Here is a 21,948-nt window from a genome sequence, read left to right as displayed (position 1 = left end):
AGGATCCTGCATCTGCTTATGCTATCAAGTAAGGTTACTTCATAATAACCTGCATTTTTTCTTGTCTAAAAACATCTTGTCTTTTCCATTCCTCTGAACGATATTTTGAGATGACTACATTTGGTTGTCGAGTTATTTCTCAGTACTTGAGACAGAAAAAGGCCCATGTAACAACCTTATTGCCAAAAAGGAAAGATAATCCAGGTATGATTGGAAACTTCTTGCATTTGATGGGTGGGTTTTGTATGGCGAAAAGTGTCCCAAAGTTACAAGGGTAGAAGAAAACTCCCTGGAGAACAAGTAATTCCAAACTATGAGTAAAGATGGCATTAGCAGGGCCTCCCCTGGTGGCACAGGCGGTTGAGTGCAGTGCTGTGAAGCTGCCCGCAGCCTCTGCAGTGCTGGTTCGATCCCCGGCCAGCCAGTGAGGGTCCCACATGGCAAGCAGACCTCTTCTGTCTCACCCACTGCTCCCCTCAGCAGTGTATTTCGTCAGACTGCCTGTTCTGTTCCCCACTCTGTATCTGGTGAATCCTCTGACCCTTCTGTGCCTCTGGCCTGTACCCCAGTTCCTGTATAAATAAATAAACCTTATAAAAAAAACAATGGCATTAGCACGTTAGTTCCTTCATTGCCTCCTGAAAATTCACCAGTTTCTTATCATGACAGATGATTTGAATGACACAAACATGAAAGTGGAGCGTGCTACAAAAAGAGGGGAGATTGTAACCTGGATTAAACTGTGTTGTGTTAGATCATATTATATCATATATCATATGTTATTATATTACTCACTGTCGTCCTACACTGAGCTGTGCTTGCAAAGCTACTCTATTTGTTCTTTTGCTAAGATTAGCATGATGGGGTAAAGAAAACGCTCCAAAATGTCTATCTTCTCTATTTTATCCCAGACTCTTTCTTAGCAGGCAGGGGCATCCTGGCAGTGGCAACTGGATAGAGCATTAAAACAGCAGGAGACTAAAGAATAATCAGTCTTGCTACTGAATGATTCCTTAGGGGGAAGTGAGTCAATATATTAAGAATTATTTTATAGAACAAAATGAATAAAGTCTAATTAACGGGCAGGAAGACATATGGAAGTGATGTTTTGATTCTAAGAACATAAGAATCACTGACAACAGGTTGGATCTGGCATGGCCATTGAGCAAATGGCTCCATGATGGTCTCCACACCATCATGTTGGGCTGAAACAACCACCACATGCCACCATCCTGGCAGCCTCCCCACAGGGTTCTAGAACTCCATCATGACAAGATTATTCAGAAAAAAGCTCTGCATATATGCTGAACATTCCAGCAGGACCACTCCTTAGGTAAAAAGACATTATTGTTTGTACTGAATAAAATACAATTCCAGACAGAAAATATTTCAGTTCTCTAACAATTTTTCTATTTACCTATCATCTACTTTATTATCTTTTTATAGTCTATGAAATAAGCCTGGCAATTTTTCTAACAATATTAACTCATAAATCTGATGTGCCCCTGGGGCTAAGCTAAATATACAGCCCATTCTCTCTGGGGGTGTCTGCTGTGGATTTGCAACCTGTTGCACAAATCAAGTCTCGGTTTTGTCCTGCACAAAACATTCCTCACATTTAATTATCAGAATGTGAATTACTTTCTTCGCAAACAGCTGAGTTTTCAGACCAGCAGCAGCTGACTGAATTAGGTTGGTCTCATTTAACACTGCAAAGAGCTATGTCTGAGACTCAGAGAACAATTTAGCATATGTTTGCTGCACTGAATTTGGGCCCCAGTTTACTGCAGAAGTAGTGACATCACACTGGGTAACCTGTGACTTAAAGATTTTAGGTTATGACTGGCATAAGGTGTTTGAGGTGAGTTCTTTAATAAGTGTCTGACTCACTCTCCTGTTAGAATGACTACTTATGGTTACTATTATTCTTATTCTTATTCTTATTATCACACCCAATGTTGACTATGGACCTGAGAACACTAAAATAACCTCCACCAGCTTTAGAGGCACAGGCTACCAATACATGACTCCAAATTCTTTAAAATAAAAAGTTCCTTCACTTATACACAAATTAATGTCATACACTTGAAAAATGCAAGCAATAAATTTAAATTTAACTTGGGGATTAAGGATGCCCATTCTTATACAATTGAAAATCCACATGTAACTCTTGACTACCCCCAATTAACTACTACTAGCCAGCTGATGACTGAAACAGTCAAAGAACACTCATTTTGTCTAAGTCTCATATACTGAATTCTTACAATAAAGTCAGGTAGAGAGAAGATGTCATGAAGAAATTCATAAGGAAGAGAAAACACATGGACAGCGTTGGACTTGCCAGGGGTCATCTGTATTGCCTCATGGGTTACCCTAAGTTTACACCATCTGTTTACAAGATTATCTGCATGTAAGTGCACCTGGGCAGTACAAGGACCACCAGTCCATCCTTATCACTACCTCAGTGTGATCTGAATCCACTTCCGTTCTCACATAGAAAAGTTTTCAACTGATTTAGGTTCACCTTGTTACCATCAGGCCAGGCCCTGAGTGGGAATAACCTGGAAGGAGATTCTCACACTGGAACCTGACTCTACAAAGAAACTAGACTGTGAAACTTGATTCTAAAAATAAAGATCAGTATGATGAAAGATGCGTAGCTAGTGGCAAGGATCTTTGTTTCACAAGAGTGATCTAATTCTCTCTTAAATGATAGAGTCAAGCTTGTTACCCTTACCACTGCTTTTTGTTACTGGAATCCTCAGGGACTCACTTTCATCTGCTCCAAAACTAGTGGCTGAATAGCTTGAATATAAAGAAAATAATGAAATGACAAAATTCCCCTCAGAAGAGGGTTTGCCTTGTAATCAGATCTTCCCAGTTATCCACTTTTCAGGCTCCTTCCTATATGCTTATTTTCAGCCACAAGTGCCCTCTGGAGCAGGTGACAGCAGCCTGTCAATAAAGGCTAGTTTGAGGGGAGGTGCTTTATGGAGGTCACATGAGAGAATGAATAAAATAAAGGAGTTTGTTAAAAACAGGTCTTCTGAGGGGAGCAGAGGGTGAGACAGGAGAGGTCTGCTGCGCCATGTGGGTTGCTCCCTGGCTGGTGGGGGATCGAAATCATGCTGCAATGGCTGCGGATAGCTTCACAGGTTGCATCTTAACCCTTGCGCCAGTCACTCTGCCTCTTCTATTCCGTACTCTGTCTCCGGTGAATCCTCTCACCCCCCACGCCTCTGGCCTGTACCCCAGCTCTTGTATGCATAAATAAATAAGTCTTTAAAAAAAAAACAGGTCTTAAGAAGAAAACATTTAATGCACTGGAATAGTTGCTAGAGTTCACAAAATATACAACTATAGGCAAAAATGTTTTGCAAATACTGCTTGAAGGTATAAATGAGTGTCGGAGGCTTAGACGACACTTTAAGAAGCAATGACAAACATAAACTCATCAAGGACTATATCGAAATACTTAGATGGAAATAAATAATTTGCTCTGGATTTTGCTCTGGAAAATTGGGTAACGAAATGTGCTTACTAATGACAAAAGCACCTGAAATGTGTAAGGTGTTTTCATTAGCTAAAAGAAGAAAAGGGAGAATTTCTAAGTCAATATGAGATTATAAACATTTGCGACTAAATTAATGTATTTCATCTACAACCTTGGAAATGTATATATCCATATTGAACAAAAAACCAGTTTAGGTCATTTCAATGGGCATTTCTTTATAAAACAGTGATTTCTATGGTTCATTTTGATGAGGGAGGGTGAGGAAAACTTTAAAAATATATTCATATTATTCATCATTTTTCTTTTTTTTTTTTTTAATTTATTTATTTATACAAGCACTGGGTACAGTCAGAAGAGCGGGAGGGTGAGAGAATTCACCAGAGCCAGAGCGGGGAGCAGAGCAGACAGAAGGACCGAAGTACACTGCTGAGGGGAGCAGCGGGCGGCAGGAGAGGTCTGCGCGCCACGTGGGACCCTCCTCCGGTGGCCGGGGAGCAGCCGGGGATCGAACCGGCGCTGCAGAGGCTGCGGGCAGCTTCGCAACCCAGCGCTCAACCGCTGCGCCACTGGGAAGGCCCTTATTCATCATTTTTCTAACACTAGTATTTAAAATTAAAATTCTCATCTCCAAAGTTTGTGTTTCCTGAAACTTATTCTCAGAAATTCAGAGGTTATGCACATTAGTGTAATAGTTTCTGTGTGGAAGGCAGAAAACGAGCAGACCACAATTTTTTAAATATGAGCTTTTAAAAAACAACAAAAACATATCCAGAGTGATCCGTGCTGCAGAGTATCCCTTGAGTCCACTGGTTCACTTGGTAAATGGCATCTCTCAGGCCAGTGTCTGGATTGCCCATCAGTGCAAGGGAATAATGTGTCAATCAATGGAGAGTTGCCCTCCCATCAGACACCGGAGTATGTGGAACATTCTCCTGGGGGTCAAGTACATTGTGGCACAAAACATGCCTGCCCAAGCATCTGTCCAAAATTTCAAGTTGGCGAAGCACCAAGAGAAGCTTTGTACACCACAAAGTGGTCCCATAGGCAGGACTTGGTAACATTTATAGAGATGGCCAGCTTGAGGAGTAGTAAGGTTTAATTTACAAACTAAATACTGAGCACAGAGAAGACTTAACACCTCTACCCACACAGCACCACAAGGGCCACAGGCCAGAAGTAGAAGCTGTCTTTTGAGAAAAGGTTTATCAAAAAATTACCTTGGGGGCCACCCTGGTGGTGCAAGGGGTTAAGAAGCAACCTATGAGGGCCTCCCCGGTGGTGCAGCGGTTGAGCGCTGGGTTGCGAAGCTGCCCGCGGCCTCTGCGGCGCCGGTTCGATCCCCGGCTGCTCCCCGGCCACCAGAGGAGGGTCCCACATGGCGCGCAGACCTCTCCTGCCGCCCGCTGCTCCCCTCAGCAGTGTACTTCGGTCCTTCTGCCTGCTCTGCTCCCCGCTCTGGCTCTGGTGAATTCTCTCACCCTCCCGTGCTTCTGACTGTACCCAGTGCATGTATAAACAAAAAAAAAAACAAGCAAATAAAATAATAAATAAATAAAAACATGCCTCTATAAAAAAAAAAAAAAAGAAGCAACCTATGAAGTTATCCACAGCCTCTGCAGCATGAGTTCGATCCCGGGCCGGGGAGCTACCCAGATGGAGCAGCAGACCTCTCCTGTCTCATCCGCTGCTCCCCTCAGCAGGGTATTTCAGTAGATCTGCCTATTCTGCTCCCCACTCTGTCTCTGGTGAATCCTCTCACCCCCTCGCCCTGCACCTCTGGCCTGTACCCCAGTTCTTGTATGCATAAATAAATCTTATAAAAAAATTACCCTGGGATGTAAAGAAGCCATAGCATTAATAATCCACAAATATATTTAAAACCCAAATAGATAAGTACATTTTTGTAATGATTACCGAATAAAATAGCATTATCATAATAAAACTATTTGAAAAAGTAATTATGGAAAAATAGTCATTAAGTGAACAAATTGCTTGCCTGCTACTTTTTTCCTTCTATGACTATTGCTGAAACAGGATGATCACTGTATCCATGGTTCTTGTATTAAGACATTTTTCTTTGCATGTAGGATTATTTCAAAGCAGGAGAAAAATAAGCAACAAAAAATGAATTAAAGATGAGCATGTTTTATACCTGAGAAATCTGCTGCCAAGAGATCTGCTGCCTTTAAAACCTTCACTTGCAAGATGCCAATGTCCTTCATGTCTTTCAGAGAGTTCTGTAAGCACTAAGGGGGAGAAAAATGAATCGCAAATGGAAATAGCTTTCTAATGTACCTCTTACTGCCATCAAGCCCTGTGAGAAGTACATTCTTTCTTACATAATTCTTAGAATGTGTTATATCAGTCAACAGGACAGCCGGACACTTACAGCAACCGGTTTAAAAGTGATTGAGAATTAATTAACTGCAGCTTCAAAATAAACAAATTACACAGCACAGACAATCTCCTTTTAACATCGCCCCCTGGTGATAGCACAGATACCCCACCGTGAAAATGTCTGTGGAATTACATTTGCTCTCACTTTTCCTCTCTTTTCTCATTAACGAAACCTTAAATCACCCGAGAAGCAACATCATTCTGACCTAGTTAGCGCCAAGTTTATGGATACCAGAGGATTAAGCGTGGACTTCTCAAAGAGCCTCAGGATCACTAGAAAGAGAGCAGTGATGGAAGTGGAGGGAATTTTCTGGTCTGTGTTTTAGTTAACTCATTAAATTAGAGATTAAGCATCTAGCATCCCTCTGTACTCACATTTACTTTAATATTTTAGTTTGCATAAGCCAAAGCTCAAACAGCTACTAAAAATCCTTAAGCATGCATGGCAAACGTTAGAACCTGTGTGCACAGCGTCATGAGAAACTGCTCGGAACAGAGAAGCAGATCAGTGCTCCACATGCCTGCAGAACACATCTGTTGAAAAGGATGCTGCTTCCAAACCTTTGCATATAGTATTTCCGTCATCATTAGATAGCTAAAAACCTGTGAGAAGCAGACCCCAGGGAGGACAGTAAAATCCTTGCTATTCAGGCATTTCAGGACAGAATAACAAAAGCTAACCAATGTAGGTTTATCTGACTGGATAGCACCATTCCTGAGAACTTTTGAAAGTTGTTGCTGTTTGTTATTTTCAGGTTAAAATCAAAACTAGTTTTTAAGCTAAGATGAAAATCTTTGAAATAAAGTACTTTTACAATTGAGGGGTGGAAATGCTTTTAAAGATTATCTATTCTTGCATCTACAAAGTAAATACAGGCATCTGGAGCTCTGGTCTTGTAACAAAAAATTATCTTTCTCTACCAAGCTAGCCAGTTTGCTAGTTGAAAAATCACTTGATATTTCTATTTTGTTTGTAGTTTCTTCAAATCACTCTCCATTCGTACTCCCCAAGTCCTGGAGAATTATTCAAAGCAGTCATGATGGTTTCACCTAATACTTCCTTAAAAGCACATGGCACTCCTCATGAATTTGGTAAATTTTGCAATTTGTCCATGAGAAAAGCTTAGGTAAAAGTTGTTTTTTTCACCATCAGATTTTCCTTGATTTAACTAATGTCCTCAGAGAGAATATTAATAATGAATTCTGTCAAACATTCTTCAGAGTAGGCCAACTTTACATGCAGAATCTATGTTGACAATAGGTATGTGGCTAGGTTTCTGATTCCCAAAGAGAAATAGTTACTCAATTAATCAATACATGTACCCAGGGAAGGATTCTGGAAGTGCTAACTTTATGTGGAGAATAATATTTCCATTAAATAAGGATTCATTTTTGCTTGATTTCAAGCCACTTTCCTAAAACATGCCTTTCATGTGTGGCAATAAAATAAACTTATTGATTTACAAAGAAGATAGTGTCAAATAGAATGTAAATACAGGCCCTTCGAAAGTCAGACTCAAAACACAAGTGAAGAGACTGGAGCCACGCCATTAACAACGCTGAGTAGACTTTTAAGCACATTGCAATTATTTGGCAAAAATCACGCACAACAATTATTATCTGTCATGGTGGAGTCTTTCATGTGTGCCTAATGCTTTGCTTTATAAAGCACAAGCATTTTTTTCACTTGCTGCTAAAGTTTCTGGAAACTTCTATAACATGGCAAGCATTCACAGTGGGCTAAAAAAAAATAAGCCTTTTTTCCTAAATGCTAAAAATTCAAAATACCTTGTTTAGGTTTTAAAATGGCAAGGCACATTCTAATCAACTTTCATCTTCTCACATTCTAATCGACTTTCTTGAATCTCTAGGTCTGAAGTCTTGTTTTATGAGACACACCCATTACATTTTGCGCAAACACCTACATGTACTTTTTTCACTCATAGAACTTGTTCCAACTTAAAAGCCAAGGTGGCACAGGCCAGGCACTCACATATCGCTGGGCGATCTGCTTCCTTTCCCTGGGGTCTGCCAAGGGGCACACACACAGGTCGGAGATCGAGACTCCTGTGCAGGGCGTGAGCGTGACCAGCAGCAGGAGTGTCCCAGGGCAGCTCTCCAGCGGCAGCTCCAAGCAGTTGGCTTGCTTGAGAGGAAGAGCTGAGATGTCCACCTTACACCTAGAGAAGTCACAGCGGTCAGAGGAAAAGAGTGATTTTAAAAGGGGCTGCCCCTGAAGAGCCAGGCTGATTGTTAGTTCGTCATCCTCCACATCTCACTTTGTCTGGACACGGGTGGATGGAGGCTCTGAAGATTTCAGGGGTTCCCCTGGCTCATAATAAAGTAAGACCCCACCTCGCCCCATGCTCGGGTTATTGGAAACCCACTTCAGTGATAGACGTGTATTGAAATCAAATCCTGTCCTTCCCTTCTACATCAGCCAACATTGTTTTTTCTCAGCGTTATAATGAAACAACATTGACCAGATGCTCTTCATTTATTTGTAAAATACCAGCATTGTCCCTGGACCTGGTGTGCAAACTCCCAGCCTGACACCCTCTAAAATTAAGAAGGGAAAGACGCTCCGAGGAATGGGGTGTGGGGGAAACAGCAAGGGGAAGGAAAGGCATCGGGGTTTTGCCAGCCTGGGTGACATCTCCCCAAAAGGGTCAGGTCAAGAGGGCAGGACAGGCCTTTGTGAGTTCCTGTCACCTGGGTGGGGGAACTAAGGCCAACCAGCGGAGACCCTAAGAGCCGTGGGAGAAACCGCATGACTTACAGAACGCAAATTCCTGAGATGTAGGGCTCTGTCTCCAGAAAGAACTTTTTAAGTTGGAGAAATCTATCAAGGCAGATCTTGTCTCAGGAAGCACCACCCCCCCTCGCCCTTGTCGCAGGTGCCCCAGCACAGGACAGAAACTTGGGGTTCGCCTGCTGTGGACAGTCTCCGCCTATGCACTATCACATTGGGCCTTTTCCTCCCACTAACCTATTCTGATCTTAATGTGCCTGACCATCCAGCCACGAAAGAACCTAGAGAGTGGATTTCCCCTGGCACCCCGACACTTAAATTTAACTGAGCAGGAGGACTGTGAGGTCAAGAAGAGGGGGGAGTCTCAAAGCCTAAGCACTGTGCGGACTCCCTGGTCAGATCTCCTGGCACAGGAATGAAGGACCACAGCTCACTGAGAGGAGCAGACAGAGGAGCACAGAGGGAGAGGACAGCAGAGACCACTTCTTGCAGGTCATGATAACTGGCAGGTTTCACTTCAAGAACCAGGTTAAGGGTTTTCCGAACAGGCACAGCATCTCAGGGTGTCTCAGGTGGGGCTCTGGGCCAAATGGAGCCAGAGGAGGCACTGAGATCCCACAGCAGCAGCGCTTGCAGGGGAGGCTGCAGGGGAGGCTGGGCCAACCACTCTCAGTTGCATTTTCCGCTTGGTAACAGCTGACATTCCGGGGAGACTGAACCTCAGTATCCATTTAAATACAACTGCAAACAGGGCAGCAGGGCTGAGGTGCTCCGTCCTTTCATTGCTTTAACACTGCAAACTCGCATGCCCTGGCACACACTACCTTAGCTCCTACACAGGTGGTGAGGGGGGCAGGGTGTGGAGGGAGAAAGATGGGGGCAAATGGGCAGGTCCTGGCGCTACTGTGGGTGTGTTTTCAATTCTCATTTGTCCTCTGCCCTTATTAAATGACTATTCCAGTCTTGATAAAAGGGTACAGACACTGCCTCTCAGAATGTTCCAGGATGGTTCTTACCACACGTTCTCAGTGGATTTTGTATGTTTGCAGGTAATCAGAACAAGGTATGCTTACCTGATCTGTAAAGCAATGCCAATCATCAACCACAAACTCATGTAAAATGTTCCAAGGAAATAAATTTGAAAGAAAACTTGCAACTTCTTTCCAATTAGAAAGAAAACTACACCAGCAAAATTATATGCCAGTTTTTACTACAAAATAAAAATATTTTACCTACTGTTATGTAGAAATAGAAGTAAATATATGTGGGTATGTATTTCCCAATTACAAAAAGTGATTCCACTTATGGCAAGAGGTAGCAATTAGAGCTTCTGCATGTAAGAAACTCATCAAGCATAAGACACGTTACAAAAAATATATCGTTTAAAATAAACCTCTATGATTTGAATCAAAGCATTTTTTCTGTAGCTGTGAGGAAACTTTTTAAGAAAACAGTTACTGTGAAAAAAGGTGTAGCTGCAAAAGTTTATTTCATAAGCAAATATGTAAGTGGGAAATCAATTTTGTATGGAAATAAATCTCATCTCCGCAAAATGAAAGGATTGTCAAGTGTGTTAGCCCTGCTATCTCAACAAAACGGAGTCCCCACAAATTCTTCTTCACCAACAGTGCAGGAGTATACCTTGGGGGGACCTTTTTGCTAAGTATTATTGTATAACATCATAAAGACTTCCTTTTAGGAAAGCTCTTTATCATACAAAATGAATGATCAAGATTTGTAAGAATTTTCTCCAGTGGTCACTTTTAGTCCAAATTAGCAATAAATTATTTTTGGCACACTCATCTCAATACCATTAATAATGGCAATTTACTTTTGAAACTGACCATTTTGTTGTGAGGGTTATTTTTGGGGGCTGAGGGAGGTTGTTTTTGAATTATCAGAAGTTATGGAGCAAATGAGGGTCTGAGAGTTTAAAATGATGCATGCTAAGGCAATAATAAAAGCTTTCTGGGCCTCCCTTGGTGGTGCAAGCGGTTGAGCACAGTGTGGTGAAGCTGTCCGCAGCCTCTGCAGCACAGGTTCGAACCCGGCCGGCTGGCGAGGGTCCCACTTGGCGCAGCAGACCTCTCCTTTCTTGCTCACTGCTCCCCTCAGCAGTGTATTTCAGTCAGTCTGCCTGTTCTGTCCGCTGCTGTGTCTCTGGTGAATCCTCTCACCCTCCCATACATCTGGCCTGTACCCCGGTTCTTGTATAAATAAATAAATATTTTTTTTAAAAAAAAATAAATAAATAATAAAAGTTTGCTTGGATAATTCAGAATGGACCTGGCATTATTTCTAAATGGGCATCTACAAAAACTGAGCACTCTGAGAAGATTAATAGTAACCCTGCAAACTCTCCCAGTGACTGTCTAAAGGCACAAGTTGGTTAAAGAGAGAAGTTCATTACTTCACACAGAAGTTGAATCATGTGTCAGATGAAATAGAACATGCTTGATTTCTCCTCAGAAATTATCATTTCCACAAACTTTTCAATCATGAGATGGGTGTAAAAGTTTCACTCTGATTACTTAGACAACATGGACAGAACACACCTGCATGAAAAAGTCCCACCTATTTTAGATAATACAGTCCCCAAAGCAACTGTCTGGGTCTTCAGGACCAACTTAATGGATTCTGCATTCTCAGTTGACTAATGAGTGAGTTCAGCTAAATCCTTACTTTTATTTTCTCAGTGACTTGAAAGGAGAAATTAAATTGATAGATCAGCATCATGTCAACCAACATTAAACCTTGTTCCTTCTGGGCCTCCCCGGTGGCGCAGCGGTTGAGCGCTGGGTTGCGAAGCTGCCCGCGGCCTCTGCGACGCCGGTTCGATCCCCGGCTGCTCCCTGGCCACCAGAGGAGGGTCCCACATGGCGTGCAGACCTCTCCTGCCGCCCGCTGCTCCCCTCAGCAGTGTACTTCGGTCCTTCTGCCTGCTCTGCTCCCCGCTCTGGCTCTGGTGAATTCTCTCACCCTCCCGCTCTTCTGACTGTACCCAGTGCTTGTATAAACAAAACAAACAAACCAGCAAACAAATAAATAAAGCATGCCTCTATTAAAAAAAAATAAATAAATAAACCTTGTTCCTTCTGCCCATGAGTTATGACCCAACCTCTGGGGTTCCCAGCCCCATCATGTGAATGGATGCCAAGTCTCAAGAATAAATTTAAAACTACCTTCTCCTCCCTAGTTTAGTTAAGTAGCTCCCTCTGAAGATGACTTTGCATAAACTCTCCACAATCAAACTGCTCTCTGTACCCACCTTGCTTTCCTATCTATCCCCACATTCTGGAAGAAAGAAGGGAAGAAGACAGCAGAGGAAATGTCTTCCATACAAGTCCTTCTCCACTGAGGCTCTGACTTTATTTCCATCTCTGTCCACACTAGTCCAGCTTGTCCTAAACACTGAAGGAGACGCAGAAGCCCTGGGGGTTAGCCAGAAGCTTGAAGAATGATTTACATCAACCCCAAGCCAGGAAGGGGCTACTGTGTTATGAGCAAAATAAAAGATGAAAAAAATTAGATAAAAAGACTTCAAAATTTCAGATACTTTTTACCACAACTCTCATCATACCTTCCAAAGAGTGAACAAAAAAAAAAAAAAAAAGTGTGAAAAAAATGGCTCCTTTTAGGTTCCAGTGAGATAAATCCTCTAAAATCTTTGAAATATAAACATTCTGAAATACATTCATGAGAGAGACTTTTTTCAAGTAAAAAATTTGACAGGAGAATCTAGGCTTAGTCATTTATTTTCCATTAGTGACAATTCTATCCTGAGAAAATACTATAAACAATTCATGGGCACCTAAATTTTAATTCTACTGAGGCACAACAGAATCTGTTATTCTTTCCTAGGTTTTTCTTATATGTTTAGTTACTATTAAGAGCAGGAGATAGGACGAGACTGAGTAGCAGGAGTCACCACTGCAAAATTCCCACCACTGTTGCCCCCACGCCCTGGCACCTCCCAGGCTGCGAGATACATCGCGTGCTCTATGGTCACTGAATAAAATGAAAGTGCAAATAGATGCCAACGGCATGAAAAACCCAAAGTAGAAAAACAACACTATGAAGTCCATGCTTTGTGTTACCCACACAATATCTGGCATCTCTGTTTTTCCCCATGTCACAAAGCCATGGACATAAATGTATTTGTAGATGTGACACACACAGAGAAGGCCCAGCCCTGTGCCCACCGCCACGGCCAGTGTCTGGGGCCTCATCTCCAGCCCGCAGGCAGTTAATGTGCTGAGTTAGCAACGGCTCTGACCTGCTGTTCTTGTCTTTCTCCATTAATCCCACAGCGTTTTAATGTTTTAATTCAACACATAATTTTACCGTATCAGTCAGCCAAACCTGCTCAACTTTTACTTGCCATGATAGCTTTTAACCTCTTATTCATTACCATAATTCTATGTTTTATATTACAGACTGGTCAGCTTTTAACTTAAATGCAAGGGGGTGAAAAGAGAGCCATAGTTTTAAAAGCTGTAAATCTCAGACCCTGAGGAAGAGGGTGAACAGGAAGAAAACAGTGAATGTGTCAAGCCTGGCTGTAAAAGCAGATCAACGGCATGGGGTGCAATTTGTCGAGAGAAATAACCCCAACGCTGACTGGCCTCTGCATCACAGTCACTCATAAAACCTGGAGAACGTCAGCCATTTGCACAGGCACCGTTGACTCTGAGGCAACTTGGTCAAAATGGGCTTTATGTTTCTCATTCTTAGCTTCTCCAAATGAAATTAAGTCTAGAACATTCTATACTGAGTTACCTCTAGAATCACCTTGAAAAGTAAAACATAGCTCAAGGAAATGATATGGTTCTTTTGAAACAGCACAGGTTGGCCATGGCATGATCTGTACTCACACTCTGGCCATTTTGTTTAAAAGTTGAAGCAGGTTAAACTTAGCTTGATTTCTTACTCCTCCTAAAGTTCCTCCTTTAAAGCCTGCACCATGGCTGGGCTCTCAGATCAGATGCTTTTTTCTTGCCCATGAGCAAACACTGGAGTTGGAAAGCTTCGTGGGTGTAGGATCTGCTCTAACACCTTCACCTCTGCAGCCCTGGCCTTCTCAGGTGTGACTGTATCTCCGTGGGATCCTCCAGGTGGACTAGGGGTTTCAGAAAGTCCCAAAGGTCTCAGGGGAGCCTGGAGGGGTGACTGCCAGGCAGGCCAGGTTTCCACATCATTCCATTAGCCACCCACCAAGGCTGATGGACAAGGCTCTCCTCACATGGGGCCCACACCACCAGCTTCCCAGTCCAGCTACAAAACCCACAACCGTTCAGGCTAATCTATAGAGTCAGCCAGCCCTTCAGTCACGTGATGTCCTTCCCAATACATTCTTCAAGATTGCACTCCTGTTTCTAAGAAAAAATGCCCCCAAAAAGTCCAAACTTTTGTGAAAAGAACAGAAATATGTGTTTATCAATATCATTCATTCTCTTAAATGGCGTAATTTTAGTTACGTGTGTGATGGGTCTATAGTTGCCAAGCAGAAGAATCTCAAAATTAATAATATAATAAAATTTACATTGACTGCTCAGAGGCCTAAGTAGCAAATGGGCCTTGTTGCCAACAGTCCTGAGGATGTTGTGTGGGGGCCACTGACCCTTCTAGGCACACAGGACTGCACACCAAAAGCACGTCCACTGTCCCAGATCACACGGTTCGTGAGCCCGGCATGTCCAGCTGAAAGCCTGGTGTCCTTCCTTCAGGAGGAGGGAACTATCTATGAGGGGGGAGCTTCCTGGTGAGAATTTCCCAAGAGGCCACAGGGAGCTTTAAATGACCAGCATCAGGTGACACCGAGAAACAAACATGGGACAGAGACAGGCCTTAGCTACAGTCACAATTCATTCACGCTGCTGAAGGGTGTCCGCATGTGAAAAGGTAGTTCCCGGGCCTCCCTGGTGGCGCAAGGGGTTAAGCACAGCACTGTGAAGCCATCCACAGCCTCTGAAGCACAAGTTCGATCCCCAGCCAGGGAGCTACCCACATGGTGCAGCAGACCCCTCTTGTCTCGCCTGCTGCTCCCCTCAGCAATGTGTTTCAGTCAATCCACCTGTCCTGTTCCCCACTCTGTCTCTGGTGAATCCTCTGACCCCTGTACCTCTGGCCTGTACCCCAGCTCTTATATGCATAAATAAATAAATCTTTAAAAAAAAAAAAAAAAGGTAATTCCCAAAAGCTGGGAGAGAAAATAACTGAGCCTTAGAATTGTAACAACAAGGAAAAGGAAATGGGAAAAAGTGAAAATTATAAAATAAGAAGGAAAAGGAAAGGAACAGGTCAGCTGCATGCAGTGGCCAAGGCCATCAACCCTCCTGTGAGGCAGAGAAGCCCCCAGGACCTGCCTGGCCATCTCTTGCTGGCCTCCATTCTCCCTCCAGGTATTTTAGAGCAGGGCCACCCCACCTGGAAGCGCCCTCCTGGGGTGGGGGGGCTGTGCAGCCAGCTCCCTACAGATGCCTGTTATTTTTGTACCTCAGGAGAGGAAATAGGAAAAGGATACCCTCCCCAAATCCTTCAAATGCAAGAAGAGGAAGGACAGATGACCGCTAGGGCAGGTGCACTTCTAAGTTACAAACAGGAAAGCGCTAACATAATAAATGAATGCCCAGTGACATCTCATGGACTAAAAGGGGCATCTTTAATTATTTTTTGTGAGGCCACTGCACACTCATTTGGAAAAGCATTTCCTATTAGGTGAAGGAAGCGTGATAGCACAGTGACATGTGAAAGGCACTATTCTTTGCACCTCCTAGAATAATAGCCAGTCAGGTCATCCATCACTGAAGGCCCGAACTCCCACCCCACAGACACCACTGGGGACAAGGAGTTCTCTGCTCTTACGTCAATGCCCCTTGCCATCTGACCGGCTCAGGGCCTCTGGTTCCCCCACCACGGATGCTGTCAGGGCACCAGTGTGACAAGTGTCAGCACTACTGAGCCGTGTCTGAAGTCCCCCTACTTCCCTGTGTCAGTGGAGGTAGGAGGATGGATGGAGGCCAGCGAGATGGCCAGGCAGAGTCTGGGGAGCACTTGCCGCAGAAGGACTCCCCGCACCAGCTGAGGATTGTGGGCTCCATGGCCACTCTGATGCACACGCACCACATGAGAGATGCCAAGGCCACCAGAGCTCTGCCTGCCGGGCCAGTGGAGCTCTAGTCAGCAGGGACTCAGCAGCCTGCTCTGGGCAGCCGGGGGCACCGCGATGTGGCTGCACCTGGTGTGCGTGATTCCCGCACAATCACTGGGGACAGTCACTGACATCAGGAGGGTGACAGCCAGGTCTGCCTAACACCTTGCTGTGTGCCAGCCAGCCAGGTGCCACTGCTCAGACACTGGAGGTTCCACAAGGATCTGCCCTCCATCATGTCTGCATAAGCAGAAAGGTGGGAGGTATTTTACAGACAGAAAGCAGGGCTGGTGTCCAGCTGCTGGGCCTCTCCCATTCCTGCCTCTAAACTCCTGGTGGGTGGGAAAACCCTTCACCTCCCTGGAGCTCATTCCCTTGTCTGTAAATCAAAGGGGCGCCATGAGTGATTTCCCATCTTGACTGTTCAGCAATAAAACCCGGTGGCTCCAAGGGGCAGGCCACGGAGAGCGTGGCCGGGGAGAGGTGTTAGGATGACCCCTCCAGCCCCAAGAGACAACCCAAACACTTATCTCTCAGCATCCAAGGTTCCAGAAAACTTGGCTTGAAAAAGATGATGACATTGATTGCCAACACTTTCGTCTAAATGTAAGATGCGTATACAGACTCCATCCATGTGGGATGGCGAGAAGGTGAAAAAAAAAAAATTTGGTCTTTGAAATCACAGAAGCCTGGGGCTGGCACTGTCTGCCTGAAGTACACGGGGCCTCTTATATGCCATGTCCTCATCGGTAGGGGAGAATAAGGCCACTGACTTGCTATTTGAAAGGACAAAGATGGCGTCTACTTCCAGGACATCTCCCCATGCTGCAGTGGACCAGCACGGGCAGCACAACCTCACGGAAGTGGATCCTTGCTGCAGCCCAGCAGGGGAGCCACAATCCTCTGGAATTCTTTCCCAGGCAGGGGCGAGTCCTCAATTAAGTTGGGAGGGTTCAAAGTAAAGAAATAAGAAAGCAGATCTGGCCTCAATCGATTTCATTATGGCTTGCCTCAAAGTGTATTGAGCACACTGAAAAGCTTCCATCAGCTGGGATACCAAGCTCCATTAAATTATATGATATTTATGTAATTCTATGATTATGCAGTAATCATATAATTACAGGATAATTAGAGAATTTTACTAAATTATATGATATTTCACTGCAAGGGAAACCAACATTATAGCAGCCACTGGAGATTGATAGAAACATGTCCCAAATAGCCTGAGATCGTGCCTCACCTTTCTTCAGAGAAATCCCAGTACGTAGCTACATCCTTACATTTTTATCAATATCAAATGATATTTACCAATTACAGGCAAAAGTCTATCCCAGTTAGGGGCCACCTTAGACATTCCTGCTGCCCAGCCCCATGCAGACATAAGCCCCGCACCCCTCCCAATCCGTAAGAAGCAGAGCTGACTCACGTGCCCAGGCGCTCCTCATGCTTTTTGCTGTCCTTTCCCCACACTTCAATGTCCAAAATGCCCATCCTGTCAGAGAAGTAGTGAAAGTCAAACTCTTCCCGCCACTGCGGATTTGCACTCTTAACCAGTGTCTAGAAAACATGCAGTTATAATATTTATTTTCTTAAAATGCCATTCATCGCCATAGCAGCTACACATTCATTTCATTTCTACACTGCAGGAGGTCGTGAGGATACAGCTCTTATCAAGTTACACTTCCCTTTTGGAACGAAAAGGTTTCAGGAACTGGCAACACCTCACTGCTCTTCTAGCTGATCCCCAAGTCAATCTGTCAGCCACCAAGTTAAAAAGACTACCACCACCCCACAAGGGACCAGAAATCATATATATTGGCCATATCACAACAGATATTTGACAATTGTCCTCTCTTATGTAAGATAACTGCTGAATCAAAGCAAGCTAACATTTTTATTGTCACCTCCATTCAGTGGTGGCTTAACTAAATGAATGGATAGTATGGGATCTTAATTAACATGTGTCAGATGCACGACATGAGAAACTGTCACTTGTCCATTGCCACCCAGTTTTAAATTCGAGTTTACAGCATCTGGGCACTAGAGAGGAAGTTTCCCTGTAGGCAAACTTAAACGTTAACGAGCATGGCTTGCAAGTTCCACACGTGTTTCTGTATCTCCAAGAGCAATTTCAAACTCCTCATGTGTCCACATGGGTCCACTGCTGGGATTTTCATGTTTGTATCATGTGCATAGTCAATTTGTGAACAAAAAGTGAGCAAAAGTGCCAGCCACCCCGTCTCATGTTGTAAGGGCACAACATCAACTATTAAATCCTTGTGCCAACTCTCTGCACGCGAGATAAATAGGGACACACAGACCTGGGCTTGCAGCCCGTGCCTTGTAACATCACTTGACTCAACTCATTTCACTTTGGGCTTCATCTGTCAGATCACAGAATTTAGAAACCAAGGAGGAGAAAAAAAAAATCCCTATTAGATCACAAATTAAATGCAATATTCCCCAAGGGGAGTGTAGCAGATATTCGATTAATTCTACATTTCTCCTTAGTCCAAAGGGCTAAGTGTGCTTAGCAATGAATAATTTTTCTATAAATCCTTAGCCTGACCCCGGCTGGCTAAAGGAATCTTGGTGGGGAGATGTGGTTACCCTGGATACGAACACCAAGATACAGCCTGCAACTCCCTGGTTAAACTAATTATCTGCGTATTTCTGCCGTAACTTGCCCTCCATTTTTTGAATTTCTTATAAATGATTCTCTGACATGAGCTCCAATTCTCCACTCCAGGTGCTGGAGTAAATGACATTTCATATTTGATTTTGCACTGAAAATCGTGCAGCGGTGACAACTTCTTGCCTCCTTAAAATTGTTTTCAGCTTGTCTGCAATTCTTAGGTCCTCTGCACGGAGAAGCCTGAATTGCAATATTCTCGGGTCTACTTTCAAAACCTTCCACTGCCTTTTTTTATTCTATGTGGCTTTTGGCAAGTGGCTGAACATTCAAGTTCCTGTTCCCTCAATCCATAAAACATCAGAAATAGTCCTGTCTGACAATTATGTAAAACTAATTAATTACCATGGTTTGGAGACTCTGGTTTTTGAAATAAAAACCACACCAAATTACTAAGATTAAAAATTAAGTGGAATTTGGATCAGGAGGATACGATGATTGATTTCTAAAAACAGCTAAAAATGCCATTACTGTTGTTCAAAGCAAATCACTTTTAATGCATCAGAGACTTTATTTTTGTAAGAAGTCACATCAAAAATCGGCAGCACTGGGAGACTATTTTTTGGTGTTAATACTACTAAGTAAGAGAAAGCATTGAGTATGTAATTTTAAAATTACATTTTTAGGTATCTCAATTATTTTAATGCAGATACACTATTTTTGTAGGATTTTGAAAACATTTAATTATTTCCCTGCATTCTAAGAAACATACTTGCTTATTTTCAAAATGAAAATAAATCTAGTCTTTAATCTGTTATTTAGTGAGCTTTCTCTAGCTCTCATCAGTATATTAAAATAATTTATATGAAGCAATCAAATCTCCATATTAATGGACCGCACCTATACAATTATTTTGGTTTCTGGGATTCTCCTAATACAATTAAGAGGCTTCAAAATAAAGTTTATGTTTATGAAATTGAGATTGGGAAAAATGCTTTTTCAATTCTTTTATTCTTAAAGAAAGTATTCTCCTTAAGGAATTGACAGAACTTACCTTACTTTTATACCTCTGATCTCCCAGTTTTAACTGGACAAAAATCTCTGTCATGCTTCCTCCTGAGACATTCTTTCCTTCCAACAAAGTTATGCTTATAATCCCGTTCCAGAGCTGGTTCTTCCTCAAGGACTCGGAGAGCCGCAGGTTACGTATCAAAGAGGACTAAAGCAAAAAAATAAGGACGACGTATAAACTGGCTGATCATTCTTTAGTGAGACTTTGGTGATTAGAGGAATTCCAGCTTTCCCTATTTGATTAAAAATAGCACTCCCTGCCTGGTGAGAGGGGCTTACTTCACTGGTTTTGCAAACCTGCCATTCCAGTTACATTTCCTTCCCCGATACTGGACTGGAAACACACTATAGCAGGGAATGACTGTGAGTAACACTTGCATTTGGCCCAGGTCTGTTCTCCCACCCAGATGCTGTCTTTGGTAAGAATCCTTCACACCGCCTTTGGCTCTTTTAATAGTAGGAAGGGAAGAAAGGCATTCTGGGATACAGATAGAAGAACAAGGCAAAGCTTTGCAGGGAAACAAAATACCTCTGGGCATTTAGCAGAAACAGTTTTGAATTTATCCTTCACACTTGAATCTGTCCCTACTCCCCTTTATTCCTTGGGCTACTACTAAAAAGCTCAACAACCACAGAGATATTCACAACTCCAGACACAGCCTGTAATCAGCTAGCCAGCTAAATGAGCTTTGTAGATCTGGAGGGAAAGGAAGGATAAATAAAGTACATAGCACCCAGTTGGGGCTCAGTAACTGTTAACTTTTTTTTTTCCCTGTTCTAAATGATGCTACTCATGAACACACACACAGAGAGAGAGAGAGAGAGAGAATACAGAAAAAGGCAAACAATCCCTATCATTAAATTATAAAGGAGAATAGGCACATTTTATTTATTTTTAATTTTCATTATGTAAATTTTCAAACATACACAAAGGTAGAGATAATAGTATAACGAATGCCTGCAGGCTTATTCACCACATTCAGCCTTGCACCAATTTGATTTCATCTCTCCCTTCACTATATTTTTCTGGCTGAAATATTTGAGAGCAAAATCCGTATTTGTTTTTACATAACCACCATGCCATGATCACAGTCAACAAAAGTAAGTATGATTCCCTTAATATCATTAAATACCCAACACATATTCACATTTCCCTGATGGTCTCCAGCCATGCCTTTTTATGGTTAGTTTGTTTGAGTGAGAATCCCCATATGAGCCACACACTGCATTAAGTTAGTAGAGTTCATTTACATTCTCCGTTCAATAAGTGAAATGGCACAAGCATGGACTGCTTTATTTGAAGGAGAAATAAATGGACTGGAGAATGCAAATGGCGTTAAGTATCATAGTAAAGCAATGAATTTCTAACCCCATATATTCGTTCCTGTCATCCACTCGCTATATCTCTGAGATCACGCAGACACCAATTTGCTCGGACACCAGTTAGCCACAATTTATACAACAAATGGTCTGTCAGTCATATTAATTGTATACCGGCTTACCTCACCCAACACACATCACTTCACCACCTTAACAAATGAAGAACAATCCCAAGCCAGGCACCTGGTCAATCATTTGATGATAATCTTAAACAAAATACACTTAAGGAAACCTATATTCCAAATTTCATATCCATGTTACTTTTACCTTAAAATGCTCACACACACGCATATATACACACTCAAACATACATATGAGCGTGCTGAGACACCGCAGGGAGGGCAGAAGACAAAAACAAGTTCTATTTATTTTTAAGTGACTAATTAATTTGTATATTGAGCTGTGAAACTATACTCCTGAAATGCATCATACTGTAAAACAAAAGTAAATGACCAACAAGTGATTTAAGGAAAAAGAAAGAATTCATTTCAAAGCAAAAAATTCTCTCCTTTGGAGAATGTGAACAATTCTTCACTTTCGTTGGTCGATAGGCTGTGAATAAAATATAGTCAATAATGAAAGTTTATGAAACAGTTACAGTTAAGCGATTTTATGCTTGTGAAAAACACATCCACAGCATCACAATCTACAGACAGACAGACAGACACATGTGTGTGCTTATCTATTGGCAGATGTGTACACAGAGGTGGATATACTTAATGCATTTTATAGTTTAATAAGTACATGGGCTGAACACTTCTATCTTTGAAGCAAAAATGAGATTTTGATTCATATATCCTGCTGGCATTTCCTTTTTTTATATATTTCTTCTAAAAGTTTGACTTGCCAACCAACGAGCTAAAGCATGACCTGTCCCATGGCCATGCTTCAAAGTTCCGACAGATCTATTCCTCCCTAAACACTGCAACTATTTCAAAATCCTTTTTATAAAGAAGGGAGTAATGTCCACAAGAGATCAAAGGGCATTCTACAGTCTGGCAATTGCCTAAGAAAAATGGCCACGCTTCCATGAAATATGCCCTAAAATAATT

The 21,948-nt window shown here is 42.6% G+C and overlaps 1 protein-coding gene across 6 annotated transcripts in view; it reads right to left on the bottom strand.

Moving 5' to 3' along the window:
- Positions 1-21,948, bottom strand: part of MCTP2 (multiple C2 and transmembrane domain containing 2) — a 200,497-nt gene that overhangs the window by 92,055 nt on the left and 86,494 nt on the right. For 4 of the 6 annotated variants that reach the window (XM_037510041.2, XM_054694750.1, XM_037510040.2 and 1 more), the window contains 4 exons: positions 19,500-19,664; positions 17,240-17,370; positions 7,905-8,091; positions 5,667-5,760 (listed from right to left, as the gene is read on the bottom strand). In XM_037510041.2, the coding sequence (XP_037365938.1) occupies positions 5,667-5,760; positions 7,905-8,091; positions 17,240-17,370; positions 19,500-19,664 (577 nt within the window). Of the gene's footprint in view, positions 1-5,666; positions 5,761-7,904; positions 8,092-17,239; positions 17,371-19,499; positions 19,665-20,045; positions 20,097-21,948 lie in introns of those variants that run through there. The other 2 variants (XM_037510043.2, XM_037510042.2) reach the window with 2 other exon arrangements.

This window comes from Talpa occidentalis, unplaced genomic scaffold (assembly GCF_014898055.3).
Source record: "Talpa occidentalis isolate TD23 unplaced genomic scaffold, MPIMG_talOcc4v2.1 talOcc4.14, whole genome shotgun sequence".
NCBI lineage: Eukaryota > Metazoa > Chordata > Mammalia > Eulipotyphla > Talpidae > Talpa > Talpa occidentalis.
Note: the sequence above shows the minus strand (reverse complement) of the source record. Positions and strands in the feature narration are given on the sequence as shown.